This window comes from Gopherus evgoodei, chromosome 10 (assembly GCF_007399415.2).
Source record: "Gopherus evgoodei ecotype Sinaloan lineage chromosome 10, rGopEvg1_v1.p, whole genome shotgun sequence".
Classification (NCBI taxonomy): Eukaryota; Metazoa; Chordata; order Testudines; family Testudinidae; genus Gopherus; species Gopherus evgoodei.
This window is the reverse complement of record NC_044331.1, coordinates 60,152,747-60,167,978: the sequence shown is the minus strand read 5'-3', so window position 1 is coordinate 60,167,978 and position 15,232 is coordinate 60,152,747. Positions and strand designations below refer to the sequence as shown.

Below are 15,232 nucleotides of genomic sequence, written 5' to 3'. Positions count from 1 at the left end.
CTTTGTACAGGGACTTGAAATTTGACAGAGGGTGACCTTTGTATCAGGGATAAGCCTTTTGCCTTCTCTGTGAAGAGTTGCTCAAGTCATAAGCCTTTGGGGGTGGGGGAGGGGAGGAATACTGCAGCTTGCACATGCTCAGTAAAGACTTACATTTTAACATTGAATTCCCTGGAGATTCTCTGCACTAGGCATGTTTCAGCCTGGGGCTGAACAGGACTTTCCTTGAAATTGCAACTAAGACTGCTGTGGGCTCTTCTGGCTCCAGGTTCAGACACCTGAAGTGAGAACAGGGAGCCTGTCTTTCAAGGTTCTCCATGCTGGACACCCACAGTGTGAAGGAGGAAGCTGTCCCGTTCAAATGAAGAGTGGACAAGAGCCAGACCAGAGAGGTGGGGGAAGAGAAGACTGGTACTGACTCAGCAGGGAGACTGGGATGAGAAACCTGAGGAGTGGAGACAAGAATAATGGGACTGGGACAGGGATCCAGGACATGGACAAAAATTTGGAGGGGGACGGGACAGAAGAGTCTGTGCCCTTAGAGAACACTCCCTTCCAGGGCCTGGAATGGAACCAAGATTCTCCCCATTCCTCTTCAGCCAGCAAATAACTGTGAAACCCACTAGCAAAGTTGCAGGTCCACCTACAAGATAACCTACTATTGCTATCAGTTACACAGTAAGCACAAATAGCAGAGGTCTGTGTGGTGATCTAAAGGTTCCAGCCCTGCTGATGACCCATGTAGGGGTTGGTATGATGATATAGTGGAATTTATTTTTTCATTTTTCTTTTAAAAAAAACTCTATAAAAGTATGTACAAAGCAACATTAAAAGATTAAGACTGAAGAGTCAGGTATTCAAAGTTAGGAAATACTAGAATTAAGGCTACCCAGGCAACCTTAATTCAGCCCCTTTGTGAGCATGTATTATAAGACTGTCTTTAATTACATGATCACAATTCCTGCTCCTTCCCCTCTTCCGCCACTGGACTCCCTACCTTGTTCAGAGCCCAGGATGGACCTGCTCTAGGGATGAATCCTGGTTGTATAGTGAAGAAGTCTGTTGTCAGTAAGACCCCTGTCTCAGTTGTTGAAGTTGAAAGGTGTGCAGTGACTGAGACAAGGGATTGCAGGAAGCTAAAGGATGGCCTCATGGTTAAAGAAGTTGAATCCTGTCCTGAAGACTTGGACTCTACCTCAGACTCTTTGTGACGCTGGGAAGGTCACTTCAACCCAACTTTTCACAAATGGTCACTAACTCTGTGTTCCTCATTTTCTGGGGACTTGACTTAATACCCTGGAGTCTGATTTGCACAAGAGCTGAGCACTCACAGCTGCAACTGAAGCCAACAGGAGCTGTGTTTGCATATATATTAAGTGCTATATAATGGTAATTTCTCTGAAAAAAAAAGTCAGGTCCTAAACACTCAATATTAATAGATACCTTTGACCTCTGTGCTTCAGATCCCCATCTGTGAAGTGAGGATATAGCCACCCCTTCATCTCATAGGGACACTGAAAATAAAATACTGTTTGTGATGCCTTCTGACACTGCAGTGATGAACAACATAGAAAATCCCAGGAGAAAATTAATAATTCTGTCTTCAGAGCTGGGTTTGAATAGCGTGCAGTAAACAAGGCCAAGGGCCACCCACCCATTGAAAAATGGATAAAACAAATCTTGAATAGTTTTCATTAAGTGAACATCATAGGTGCTGACTCTGTGGGTGCTCAGGGGCTGGAGCACCCACGGAAAAAAAAAATAGTGGATGGTCAGCACTCCATCAGCCACAGTTGTTCAGTGGCACCGCTACCTATCAGTTGTTTGGTAGCGCCCCGATGAGCTAAGTGGCAAACATCTGTTTGGCAGCTTGGGGATAGGCTTGGAGAAGGGCAGAGAGCAGTGAGAGCGAGTGGGCAGGGGCCTCGTGGGCAGGGGGTGGAGCAGGGGCAGGAAGAGGCAGAGTGAGGGTGAGGCCTTGGGGGCAAACCAAGGTTGGAACACCCCTGGGGAAAACTAGAAGTCGGTGCTTATGGTGATCATCATCCATCTTAGGCTTTAAGCAAGGCAGAGGTGTGGTGGGCTAAGAAACCCAATATGTGGTCACATAACTGGAGATGATCATAAGGTTTATGCTCAAGAAGGCTGAATTATGACGACACAGGTAGTGTCCTGGTGTTAAGTACATAGAGAGGTTGGCTGGGATGAAGTAGGACATAGGCAAGGAAAAAAGGCTTATGGGTTCATGTGGGAGGCTATCAGACCACTTAAGGGAACTTTGGCTTTGGAGAGGATCCCATGGACAGCAGTAAAGAGGAGTCCAAGTCTGGAGAATCCACGTGATGAACTATTACGGGAGCTGGGATGAAGACAAAGAAGGTGTTTCAATGAGCTAATGGAAGTGCTCAGCGTTCTGAGGAGGACTAAGATGAAGGAGACTGCTTCCCCCGAAGGACTGAAATGCGTCTATGTGAGGGGACACAAACTCCACAAGGGGAGAGGGGCACAGCTGTCTCACACACGGCATAACCAACCTATACAGAATAGGGTACTACAACAAAAGATGGAAGAGCAAGAGGCTGGTTAAAATAATATTAAGCAGAAAAGGGAAGGCATGCTGGGTTACACAATCTTATGCTGTCACTAAAGTTAATAGATAAATATTCCTGCAATGTCCTCAGAAGCTGGAGAGTATTTATTATACAGCACTGGCATTAGTGGAGGTAGTAGGGAAAGGACTTGCCCACATCATCATCTGGAACATAGGCATGCACACAGTTTGCTATGTGTATGGACTAATGCTGCCCTGATTTATCCCTGGGCAACCCCAGTGATTTATGGGGCTCTCGCCTATTCTGCTGAATGCCTTTCATGCATGGATCTCAAACTGCATTACAACTATTAAGGGACGAGTTCTCTTAGCCCTTCAGTGGCTGCAGGCCAAAATATAGCAGAACCCTGTAGTAACACTACATGGGCAAGGCTAGGAAACAGAAGCTATCAACTGAGACCCTTCAGCACTCAGTGTGCACTGGAGCTGGGCTCTGTGGTGGTTGCTCATTGGGAATGTGGCCACTATTACAATCCATGGGCAGGCATGGTAGCCTGGGATTGGCAGGTGCACTGAACTCCGGCTCTGGCTTGTCCTCCTCAGCCATTGTGCTGGTTTCTCACACAAAGCCTTTCATACAGGTTTGGTGTGTGGGCAAAACCAAGGTTTCAAGCTAATGTTTTAAGCTTCACATCACCCACATCCAGATACTTATACCGAGGCACAGAGCCCAGTAACCTGTGACTTATCCAAGGTCCCTGCATGGCCATGGTAGAGATGAGAAGAGATGCCAGGTGTCCTGGATCCCAGCCCCTGCTGCTTCGATCACACTACACTCCCCCATTCTTCTCCAACCCCAGAACTTACAATAAAAAACAGGGATAATTGAGTATTCTAGGAGGTAAAAGCCCAGCATTTGAAGAGCAGAAATCAGCAACAGTGATGGGAGACAGGGTGAAGAACTAACTTGAATCAGAAGTGTTTCAGCCCTCTGATCATTGCCGTGTGCAGAATTGTCATTTAAAAGCTTTGACACGAGTCTTCAAGGGAATTCTGAGATGCATCTGACAGTGAGCACCCACTTCAGATATCACCCTAGCCATCTGCTGTCCCATTACGTCAGTAACCTCTCATCCCTACCACAGATTCTTCAAAGTTAGTCAACACTAAGAATATTCCATGTTGTATGGAATCCGAGAAAACCAGGACCTGGAACTAACATGAAGCTTGCAACCCATCACTTTGATCTTTATGGGCCAGATTCTGATACCCTTGCTCACAATGAGAAGTGCAGTCGGTAGAGCTGTTCACTGAATAAAGTCTAAGTGAAGGGATCAGAATCTCATTGTCACATCTCATCTCTCTCACCCTTCCTCCTGTCTATTTAGACTAAACTCCATGGAGCAGGGATGGCCTTACTATGTGTTTGTACAGTACCTGGCACAATAAAGCCCTGATCTTGATTGGACACTACTGTAATACAATCAATGCCAGTGATAACGAAACATTGATAACTTTCATTTCTCTCTAGACATGCATGGGACATTTGTAATCCTGCTGCCTCTCAGCCTGATCCTGATGATTTTTGGAGGAATGACTGGATTTATCAGTATGCTTGCCAGGGCCTACCTGCTGCTTCTACTGACGGGATGGCTTTTTCTTTTTGGAGGTATTGTACTGAGTCCTATTTGTTGATAATGATGAGACTAAGGGTGACAGCTTAGAACTGTAGCACTTCAACTACCAGAGAGTAAAGAGAGAATAAGAACAGAACCAGCCAAGTGTCTGCTTTCAGACTGAGTGCCAGTGTTTATTCACTTCATGTGCTTTCTCATTCATCTCCTTGCAGACTGAAAAGCTAGTAATGTGGATTTTGAGGGAATCAGCAGACATTTACAAGGAGGAATAGCGGAAAGTTACATGTAGTTGTGTCTCATGGAGGATTGAGAGACATCTTGAACACAGTATCTTCATCCTTGAAAGGTTAAATACCCTTTCAGCGAATGTTATGTCAATTTTTTCTCTTCTAGAGACAAGATTTTTTTTTTTAAATCTTAGTAGAATGCAAGTGGCATTGGAATGTATGAAACTTGGCATTATACAGCTTTGAACTGTAGTGAGTTAAGGCTTGATCTTAAGCTCAAGGGAAAAAAAACCAACCAACCAAAACCAGCCATCAGTGGGAAGATTTCCACTGACTTCAATGGACTCCGTATCAGGCCTGTAAATTGGGGCTTACATGGTCTGTCCAACCATTTCATTTAATTTATCCTTACTATTTGCTTTGAGCTAGGAAGCTACTACCCAGCCCTGTGAGGTAACAAATGCCCTCAGTTCTCTGCTCAGCACCGTGCATGAATGGCTCCAGTTAATACAAATAGCATTAACAGCAACAGGTTCAAGGCTTCAGGTGTCCCCATCAGTACTCTAGGGAGAGTGTTTTTACTTAGGAGCAGGAAGGTGAGGATTCCTGGAGCTGGATTTATAATTGCCCCCTCTCCTATTGTAAGGATTTTGATTGGATGGAATCAAAAAGCAGCAAGCCAGATTGTGACCCAGTGTGAATGAGTATCAAAGCCACTTCTAATCCCCTCTAACGTTTTCATGATCAAACTGCAAGCTAACTGAAATGGACTGCCCTGCACCATCTTCACTTACGCAAGCCTCCCACTATCCATTTCTACACTGGCTCTCTTAAGGAAAGCTACCATTGCCCTGGCACACGTGCAGCTTCATCAAATCAGCAATGGTGGAAGAACCACTGCAGACAGGCCACTGTAAGTTCTCAAACCACCATGTCATCTACACTTGCTTGGAGCATCCCAAAGCATCATATCCTTAGCAATGGCTTGCAGTGTAAGGGTCTGATTTTCAGAGATGCCAAGCACCAGGGCCCATTCTGCTGGAAAGTGAGGCCATCACAAGGAGAGAGAGACATTCCTTCCTGATAGTTGCACCCACTTTTAACTTGTCTTCATTTTGGCCAGTTTATATTTCCCCAGGATATTAAAGTAAACTCTGCCAGTAGGGGATTTGGGATCATACAACATGTAAGGTAATAAGTAGTAGAATTCCCATCACCATATTTAGAGTTTCCAGTGTCTAATCCTGCTTCATGCTAGCACGTATGGAAAGCAAAGTGTCCGCAGATGGGGCTCCCACTCTTCTCCTAACAGGACACATTCACTCTGGAGAGGTTCTAAACCCCTTTCTGGGATTTGCCTTTATTGTTAACAAAACAAGCCTCAGACTAAGATTTCTCCCAAGATTGGTCCTATAGTTTTCTAATGCAATTCTCTATTTCTGCAGCTGCTCAGAGACAGACAATCCCCTGTATACATCTGGATTTAATCTAATTGCTAATAGGACCCATGTGGTCTGGGTGACACTGAGTAAGAGTAATTGAGTCTGTTCAGGGTCCTAGCACCAGACATCAGCATGAGTCAGAAAAACAACTCTGCATTTCTGCCCAGATGTCTGGAACCTGATATTCTGTTACAGTGACACAAACATTTTGAGAGGCTCAGATGGCAAGAGTTGACATATGCAGGCCAGGATGCTCTGACATCTAATCTAATATAAAAATGTCTAACTGATCTCCATAATACCGGCATACAATCAGTGTTTTACAGTGGCGCTCACTATGGAATCTGAGCAGCAAGCCAAAGCAAAATTTAAAGCAGAATCTCTTGAATGAGGAGTGTAATCCTTTATTTTATCAACCTCCAGTACGATTTTGATCCCTACTTCCTAGTCCTACTTCTTTCCAGGGAATTTGCTACAGGCATGATGTTAGCTCTGGCATTGTGCACACCATGCTAACTGCATACACACAAATCGGTGAATTCTCTCGGAAAAAGAGAAGAAACATGGCAGCAGCTTTAATGCAGTGTTCTTCTATAACATACATTGCCCTGGTAAAGCAACAAAGCCTATAAATACTCGCCTTGCCCCACATTAGCATTAATAGCAATCTTCTATCCAAGTACCTCAAAGTGATATACAAGTTACTTAGGGCAAGACTTAACAATACTAATTAAATCTCACAGCACCTCTTCCACCAATAATATAAAAGTAAACTGGCTGGAAAGGGCCAGGTAAGCCTTTTTAATTCACTGCAGAACAACAACTTGACACCCCCACCCCCCAGCTTGACAACAGCCCTTTGTGGCAGGATTATAGGGAATATTTCACCTGTGACAAGAAATGCAGCCACCTCTGCAGTGGTACTTGGTAACTGTTTTTAACAGTCCACAAGGATGCTAAACCCAAGTGTAGTGGAAGTTGGTGATTGTAAAATGATCACATATTGGTGTGCTCAGAACTTAGTAAAGGGTGAAGGCTTACACTCTAAGCAGAAAATAGAGTTGGGGGACAGGGAATACATCCTAATAAAAGGAATAGCCAAGTGTACAGAATTTTGCCCCTACAACTCTGATGTTATGTGCTTTTGATACTTTATAACCAATTACCACTTGCTATTAAACACCACAAGAAGTTTCCCCCCAGTCAAACAGATGCAATACCTTGGTCATGCTAATGCCAACAATAAAACTTCAATCTCACGCCCTCCCCGCCATCCCAGTGCTAGTGGGGATCAGGAGTCCATCTTAGCCAAGATCACTCTGCTGAAGGTTCTTGCAGAGCGCTACTCTACAGCAGCCACTCTACAGTTGCTTGTTACTTTCCCCCAAAATCAATGGTAACAACAGCAGCACTGTTCGCTCAACAGATAAGTGGGCCAGAAACAGACCTACCTGCTGAGCAGTTCCAGCAGGTGGCATGCTGCTGAAACCTGACCCACACCATGCTGCCTGCCACCCACCTCTGTCAGTCTGCCAAGTCCTGACCCTTTGGTCAGACTGAGCTTAGGAGGAACATCCAGGCTATCCCTGACAATGGCCTTTTCAGCAGGTCACTAGTCATGTCTGCATTGTTAGGATCCAATTACACATGGGTCGGTGAATCAGAATGTCCTGTTTCTAAAAGTGAAAGAGAAAGAGGACAAGGGCTGCTGGAAGCAAACAAGCAACTATTTCAGGGCTTTAGGAGATCTGGGCAGAGTGAAGTGCACATCACTGTTTGCGCTTTCACAAGACCAGCTCATCATGTTAGCTCCTTGTTTCTGCAGCTGTTCACGAAGCACCAGTCAACAGAAGTGCATGAGAGAAATATCACAACAGATTTGGGGATTGGGAAACCACTGAAGATAGTGTTAAGTGAAAAGCTAAGACACAGAAGATTTGTAATCTACAATGCAGTTTTTCCACTTGGGTTTGATTTGGCCCACTGACTGCTGTACTCAGAGCTCAGTTGAAAGAAAATCTTGAGCCAGAATCTTAGCTGGTGTAAATGGCTGTAACTACAAATTCTTATGCTGCAGCTTAATGTGGCACAGTTTCACACAGAGTGCCACTTTGTATTGTTCTACATTGTCAATCAATATGCAACAGCAGCTAAAGAGATACTAGGTTGCAGACACAAACACCAGGGCCTTTTCCTTGCCAGCACAGTTTGTATGTTCCAGGTTCTGGAACAATTTAGCTTGCCACCTCTTAAATGCACCCACCGTGGTTAGAGACTATCAGAATCTAGCAGACCTTGCCCAAAACCCCCATGAAAATAATCCCCTTATCCTTATTTGGTAGTTTGTGTACAGGGGGAAGAGATTCACCCTCATGCCAAGGTCTAGTAAGGCCCATGCACTCCTTCAACCACAAGTATGAATGTGTTTTACCTCACTGATGTCCAGATGCATCTGTGCCTCAGTTTTCCACCAAAGAGGTCTTTCGCAGGCTGGTAGGGCAATTTGAACTATAGTCAGACTAGATCTCTCATTTCTAGGCAAACAGGAGCACAAACAAAACCATCACAAATCTTCTCTTTTAAGTGCTCTACAGATAACTTCAACATCTCTCGGCCATAGTCTTTAGTCATATAATTGCAGCCTTTTCAGGTGGCACAGCTGAGATGTAGAGGAGCCCATGTCATTTTGCCTTTTTGTTCATTAGCCTTGAGAGCCTAAATAAAAATGCATTCCTCAGCTCTAGCCTCCACATTTTCACTGGGGTATTCCTTACACTAGCTCACTTGCCAGCATCCTAGACCCTCTCACTCATCCTCCATACAGTCCTTTCTAGGCTCCTCTGCCAGCAGGGAGACACACCAGCTCCAGGTCAACCCTTACATCTGGAGAGCTTCCCAGGCTGCTGCTATTGTCCTCCCTGGGTCTCTATCAGCTCTCTCCTGCCAGAGAACCACTTCTAAGCACTCTGCAAACTCTAATTACCAGGGAATCATCCAGTGGGCTGTTCCTGCCACCTCTTTTCCACCCTTTATCCTGTTTCCTTCTTCCCAGCAGGCCTTGCTCCCTGCCCACAGTCACATGATCCAGGTGGAGAAGAGCCAGGCACAGATGAGAGCTGGGATTTTAAAGGCCCTGCTTACCCTATGACAGTGAGGGAGAAAGTGAGACTTCAGTAATGGACTGGCCTCATTCTAGCCATGTGCACTAGGAGGAATTTCTCTATTTAACATCTGGCTTGGTAACTCTTGATTGCTTTTCACCAGCTTAGGGCCTCATCCTCCCCTATACAGGAGCAGGGGACAGGAAGCTCTGAGACTTTTAATTTACACTGCTCCCTAGGGGTTCTTCCATCAGGGGAGTGGGATTAGGGTATCTCCCACCTCCATGCAGAAAAGGCCTGGGGCTCCAGCCCCCAGATATCATGGATCTTAGTAATTGTCTGGAGAACTAGGCTATTTACATGGAGGCCCCACCCTTTGTCTAAACTCCACAGATGCATGACTCCATTGCAAATGCAGGGGCAAGGATGCCCTGCTCACTGCTGCTGCTGGTGGGAGAGGGAGGCAAGCCAGCCCAGGGAAGTCAGGGAGTAGGAACTTTTAGAGTTTTCTCTTGGGGTTGTAGCAGGGAGACAATCTGGGAGGAGCTGAGATGGCTTCCCTGCCCTCAGCCCTTTCTGCCCTCACTGGAACAGAAGCACCTGGGAGGGGCCTTGTACGGAGCTAGAGGAACATGCTGCAGAGGTGGAAATCTCCTTCTCCATGGGCAAAAAGTCCCGTCTGCATCTGCATGGAGAAAGCAGCATGAGGCTGATTCCACAGCAGGCTCTATACACTGCACCTAATTAAAGAGTTGTCCTGAGTAATCATGCCCCTCCTAAACAGCTTTATACTGCGATCCTTTCTTGAATTTAGATTTCACCACCCATCCTGCAGCAATTGACAAATTATGCAGCCACACTTGAAAAATGTGGATGCTTATTTTGAGTGCCTTGATTTTTCTGGAGCCCAGATTAACATACCTACAGTCTGATTTTCTGGAAGTCGTGAGCAGTTCCAGGCCAGTCCAGGAGCTGACAATAAGGCTCAAGAGACAAAGTAGGTGAGGCAGTATCTTTTATTGGACCAACTTCTGGCGGTGGAAGGTAAAAGCTTTCAAGCTACACAGAGCTCTTCTTCAGCTTGTGCCTTCCACCAAGAGAAGTTGGTTCAATACAAAAATATTACCTCACCTACCTCCTCTCTCTCATATCCTGGGACCAATTCTGCAAACAATAAAGCCCAAGGAGTTTTAAGCTGGGGACTCAACATTAGAAACCACACTTGAAAATTTTATCCTAAATACAAGCAGCATAATTGAGCTGAAATGTATAAACCAGTTCTACTTGCACCGGGTGTAGACATTACAGCTGTGCAAAGTATCTATAAAACACTCCCATTCGCACCCACTTTTCACATGAGTACACAACTATATAAGGTGCAAAGCAGTGGAGAATCAGGCCCATTATATAATATAATTTTGTAAGTTGGGCTGTATATGTTTTCAGAATCTGAATCACACATCATTAGATGTACATTGCAGGAAACATGCTGTTCTACATTTTGGTTAATCACTTAAGTGATACAGAGACCAAAACAAAACTAGAGACAAGAAACAAAAACAGGGCAGAAGACTGTCCTGCCTGTGTATACAGGAAGGGATGGGAAAAGAGATCTAACAGACCCCTAACCACACAGTTTTGACTCAGGTAGAGTGGACCCCAACACTATACTGTATTTGTGTTTCCTCTAGGCCTTGTTACGCTCACTGGGATCAGTGTCTACATTGCATACTCAGCGGCTGCCTTCAAGGAAGCTCTCTGCCTTTTGGGAAGGAACAATCTCTTGGAGGAAGTTGACATCAAGTTTGGCTGGTCTTTGTTGCTTGTGTGGGTCTCCTTCATTGCAGAGGTGCTGACTGGGGCAGCATTCCTGCTGGCTGCCCGAGTGGTAGGCCTCAAACAAAGACAGGAGCAGAGGATCTGAAGCAGCAATGCAGCCTAAAGATAATGTAGAATCTAACAAGGTGAACTGACTGGATGAATGTGGATAAGAAGAATGGCAAAACTTCTCCTGAGCATACCATGCTGCTGAGCTAGCTCTTCTCTTAACCAGTGCTCACTATGGCAACAGTTCATTGTTAAATGTTAATGAAGTGGCTTCTTGTCTTTAAAAGAAAATAAATTATGTGTATTTAGTGCTCACTAGACAAGCCCAGAGACTGAGCTGTCCCCTTTTATTGCAGGACAGGTCTAGCACAACACAGTTTCTCCTCTTTCCTTTCTCCCATCAGCTGCCCCGACAGAGTGCCTCATGACTGCACAGGAGTCCTGTCTCCACAGCCCACTTAATCCTGGGCCTCTGCTGAGACTCCTAACAAAGGTGCCAATTAGTGCTAGCTGTGATGGAAGCCTCTCTCCCTCAACAGCTGACCTGAGACCATCACTATATTTATTGTACATAGACTACTAAGCAGCCCTTAGGCATTGTGACCTTCATGTCTACTCTAATATAGATTCTATATAGCTGAAGATTGGTTAAGAAAGAGTGAGAAAGACAAAAAACACATGAATAATAAATATGTATATCCTAGCACAGTTTCACTGCACAGAATGAGATTCATTCAGATTAGTGATCTAGCATGCCATTGACTTCAGAGCATTTGAAGGGTGACCTAAACTACCCAAATGACAATCTAGAGTACTCAGGCTTCCAGCGTGCTTGAGTGATATCCCAGGTACAGTAGTAGGACTTGGTCTGAAGTGCAATTCAGTAATTATCAATGGTATTAACACTTTACTAACTACAGATTAGTAATTAACAATCTTTACTAATTACAGATTCTCTCTGTTCCCTTACATTTCACTTCAGACATGGGAGATCTTCATCTCGTGTACCATAGCTATGATTCTGTTTTCTGACACACATGTGCATGTGCACACACAAAGCCCAAGAAACCTGTAAGCCAGATCAGGTATTTCTAATTTCAAGGGAATTCCTTCAGAACATAGCACTCACTTATATGGTAGACGATATTTACCCCTCACCATTTATTACATATTGCTAGTAGGATTCTTGAGATGCATGATTCTTGGGCTGTCTTAGTAGGGGCATTGCTAGCAATCGAGGGAAGTGATTATTCCCCTCTATTTGGCACTGGTGAGGCCACACCTGGAGTATTGTGTCCAGTTAGGGTCCCCCTACTACAGAAGGACAAATTGGAGAGAGTCTAGCAGAGGGCAAGGAAAATGATTAAGGGGCTGGGGCACATGACTTATGAGGAGAGGCTGAGGGAACTGGTGTTATTTAGTCTGCAGAAGAGTGAGGGGGGATTTGATAGCAGCCTTGAACTATCTGAAGGGGGGTTCCAAAGAGGATGGATCTAGACTGTTCTAAGTGGTGGCAGACAACAGAACAAGTAGCAATGGTCTCAAGTTGCAGCATGGAAGGTCAAGGTTGGATATTAGGAAACACCATTTCACTAGGAGGGTGGTGAAGCACTGGAATGGGTTACGTAGGGAGGTGGTGGAATCTCCAGCCTTAGAGGTTTTTAAGGCCCGGCTTGATAAAACCCCAGCTGTGATGATTCAGTTGGTGTTGGTCCTGCTTTGAGCAGGGGATTGGACTAGGTGACTTCCTGAGGTCTCTTCCAACCCTAATATTCTATGATTCTCTGATACTTCAACATTGTAGATTACTTTGTTCTCCAAGGTGTTTTTATGTCTGGATTTGTAATGTCAATGGGAACTCTTATGCGTTGTGGTAGGATGTATTTAACTTGTGCAAAATTATACATACAGCTCAGCTGTAATTTATCTTATGTGCTGAGTACTTATTTTTTGTATCCTGGCCAATAATGCCTAATAGAGGGCCTGATCCAGTGCCATTAACCCTCAAACTCCCAGTGACTCTAGTGGGCTTTGGATCAAGCCCATATCGAGTCTCATGCTCCACTATATTCCTATTACAGATGTGTGTTCCTTTATGACTTCATTGTAGTGATCCAGATGAAATGGACACATGGAAAACCATTCTGAAATAAGGAGACTGTGCAAATCTAGCACAGGACTGAGAGTCAGGATGCTGCGGTCACATTTCAGAGGTGCCCCTGATGTGCAATGGGACCGCGGGCAAGTCCCTTTACCTCTCTGCACTGTAGTTCCTCCATTACTGAAAATGGGGATAACTGTTCTCACCTGCTTCTGTTAAATGTTATAGCAATTCTTTATTTGTTGTATTCAAAAACTGCATCATTAGTGATACTGTAGCACCTAGAGACCCCAGCTGAGAGCAGAGTCCAATTATCCCAGGTGCTGTATGGACAGAGAGAGAGAGAGGCCTTGCTCCAAAGAACCAGCCCTGTAAACAGGCTTAGGCAGGAAAGAAGGGAATTTAATAGAGTAGGAATAAAGAGATTAAACAATTTTCCCAAAGCCACACAGGAACTCTGTGGCAAAGCCAGAAATCAAACCAGATCTTCTGATTCCTAGTTCAGTGCCTTACCCACAAAACTCTCTCCCTCCTTCTCATCAGGATGAAATACTGGTAGGATTTTTTAAAGCTCCTCAGTGATTTAGGATCACAAGTCCTATGGACAGTCATCAGACTTGAGCTCCAAGGTCACTTAGGTTCTTTTGAAAGTCTCACCCCACCACATTCCAGTATTATTGTATTTTCAACATGTTGCCGTGCACTTGAATTAGGCAGGATATATTTCTGTCTGTGTACTATCAACATGCAATCACTTGACCAGTGCAAAAATACAGTAACCGCTTTAAAATGGAAGTAGGGAAAATTCTTCATTACCAAACTTACACACACTTGAGTATGGTACTTTAAATGTTATGTGTTAGACTCAGCACCTACCTATTAACAAAAATCTTTGTATGCGTGAGATCATTATTTAATGCTGTGCCAAAATTTGTATGATGTAACTCTAAATGTTGCTTATGAATGTACTGTAAGCAGCAGCTTCATGCTGATCTCTGAATATGTATTACCTCTACTTCATTAAAATGGGCCTGAGTTGTGATGAACCCCTTAAAATGACATCTCACAGCTATGCATGATTTACAAAAGCACAGGAGAACTAAGATGTATGTTTTCCATAAGGAATGAGACAGCTTTCTGTGCAGAGTTATTATGCAATTAATATGATATGCTTTCAAAGTGCCTCTATAAAATATCTGAATTGTAGCTGCACAAAGTTTTTATAAATATAAAATATATACGTTCATATAAAGGAACTGGAGTGGTCTGAACTAAGTACAAAACAACTGAATTTGTCACCATAAATCACTAATGGATTATATTTCTGTGTCTTCTAGGAGCTTTAAAAATCTTCCCCTAATTCCTTATTAGAACTTCCTGCACTATTTGGATGTGATGATGGCCCAGAGTTATTCTTACTTGAGAGTTTATGAAAAATCCTTAAAATTTTCTGAAATAATTTCCCACATGCAGCATTCAAAAACTCACATATACCTAGAGAGAGATTGGGTGGAACAGTCCATGGGAATTAAGGGTCCTCAGCACGTTGTTGGGTTAGGTCAAGAGAGAGGAAAGAGTGTGGAGGCAGCTTTATAAAGGCTGACAGATGTGACCATCATGGTTCTTTCTGCCAGCAAGATTAATGCCTGTTTGATACCCAGCAGTTTGCTGTGCTTCCCCACAATGTGTTACTGAGCCTGGCAGAGTGACTTGTCCCATTAACCCCTGCTGACATGTAAACATGCTTAGGTAAAATGGCCATGGTTAAAAGGAAGGAAAAAGGCAGACCAACATACTTGGGGCACATGAGAAAAAGGACCCTTGGCCAGGTCAGAGGTCGGAAGCCAGAGCCAGGCAGTGTCCAGCACTGGCTGCTTGCAGATGCTAATAGCTGCCTGGGTGGCAGCAGCTGTGGAGGGCAGGGCACAGGAGCCCAGGCTGAAGTAGGTCAGAACCTGCTGCTGTTGGTAGCCCCAGACCTCCCACCCCATCCTGGGCAGTGCGTCCTGGTGGGCGGGGACACGGGCCAGTGGCTGCTCTCGGGCCCCCCGAACCCTTGCCTAGGTTTACTCTTGTGCTGCTGCTGGAGCTGGGCACCCAGCCAGCAGCTGCTGCTCTCTCCACTCTGTCTTCAGAGCCGGGTGGCTGGAGAGTGGCACTGTGACAGGCTGGCTACAGGGTGGCTAAGGCAAATTTTGGGGTGGCTAGAGCCCCTGCAAGACCCCCTTTTGACAGGATACAAATAAGTGGAAACAATGCAATTAACATCCAATTAGTCTTCATGAAGTTAAAACACCAAATCCACACATACATTTAACAATCCCTTTGATTATACTAATGTGCAAG

The 15,232-nt window shown here is 44.7% G+C and overlaps 1 protein-coding gene across 2 annotated transcripts in view; it reads left to right on the top strand.

Moving 5' to 3' along the window:
• Window positions 1-11,011, top strand: part of TMEM114 (transmembrane protein 114) — a 30,687-nt gene extending 19,676 nt beyond the window's left edge. The window contains exons 3-4 of one of the 2 annotated variants that reach the window (XM_030577720.1): window positions 4,083-4,220; window positions 10,650-11,011. In XM_030577720.1, the coding sequence (XP_030433580.1) occupies window positions 4,083-4,220; window positions 10,650-10,882 (371 nt within the window). In that variant the 3' untranslated portion in view covers window positions 10,883-11,011. The remainder of the gene's footprint in view (window positions 1-4,082; window positions 4,221-10,649) is intronic. The other variant, XM_030577722.1, reaches the window with a different exon arrangement.
• Window positions 11,012-15,232: the final 4,221 nt, after the last annotated feature.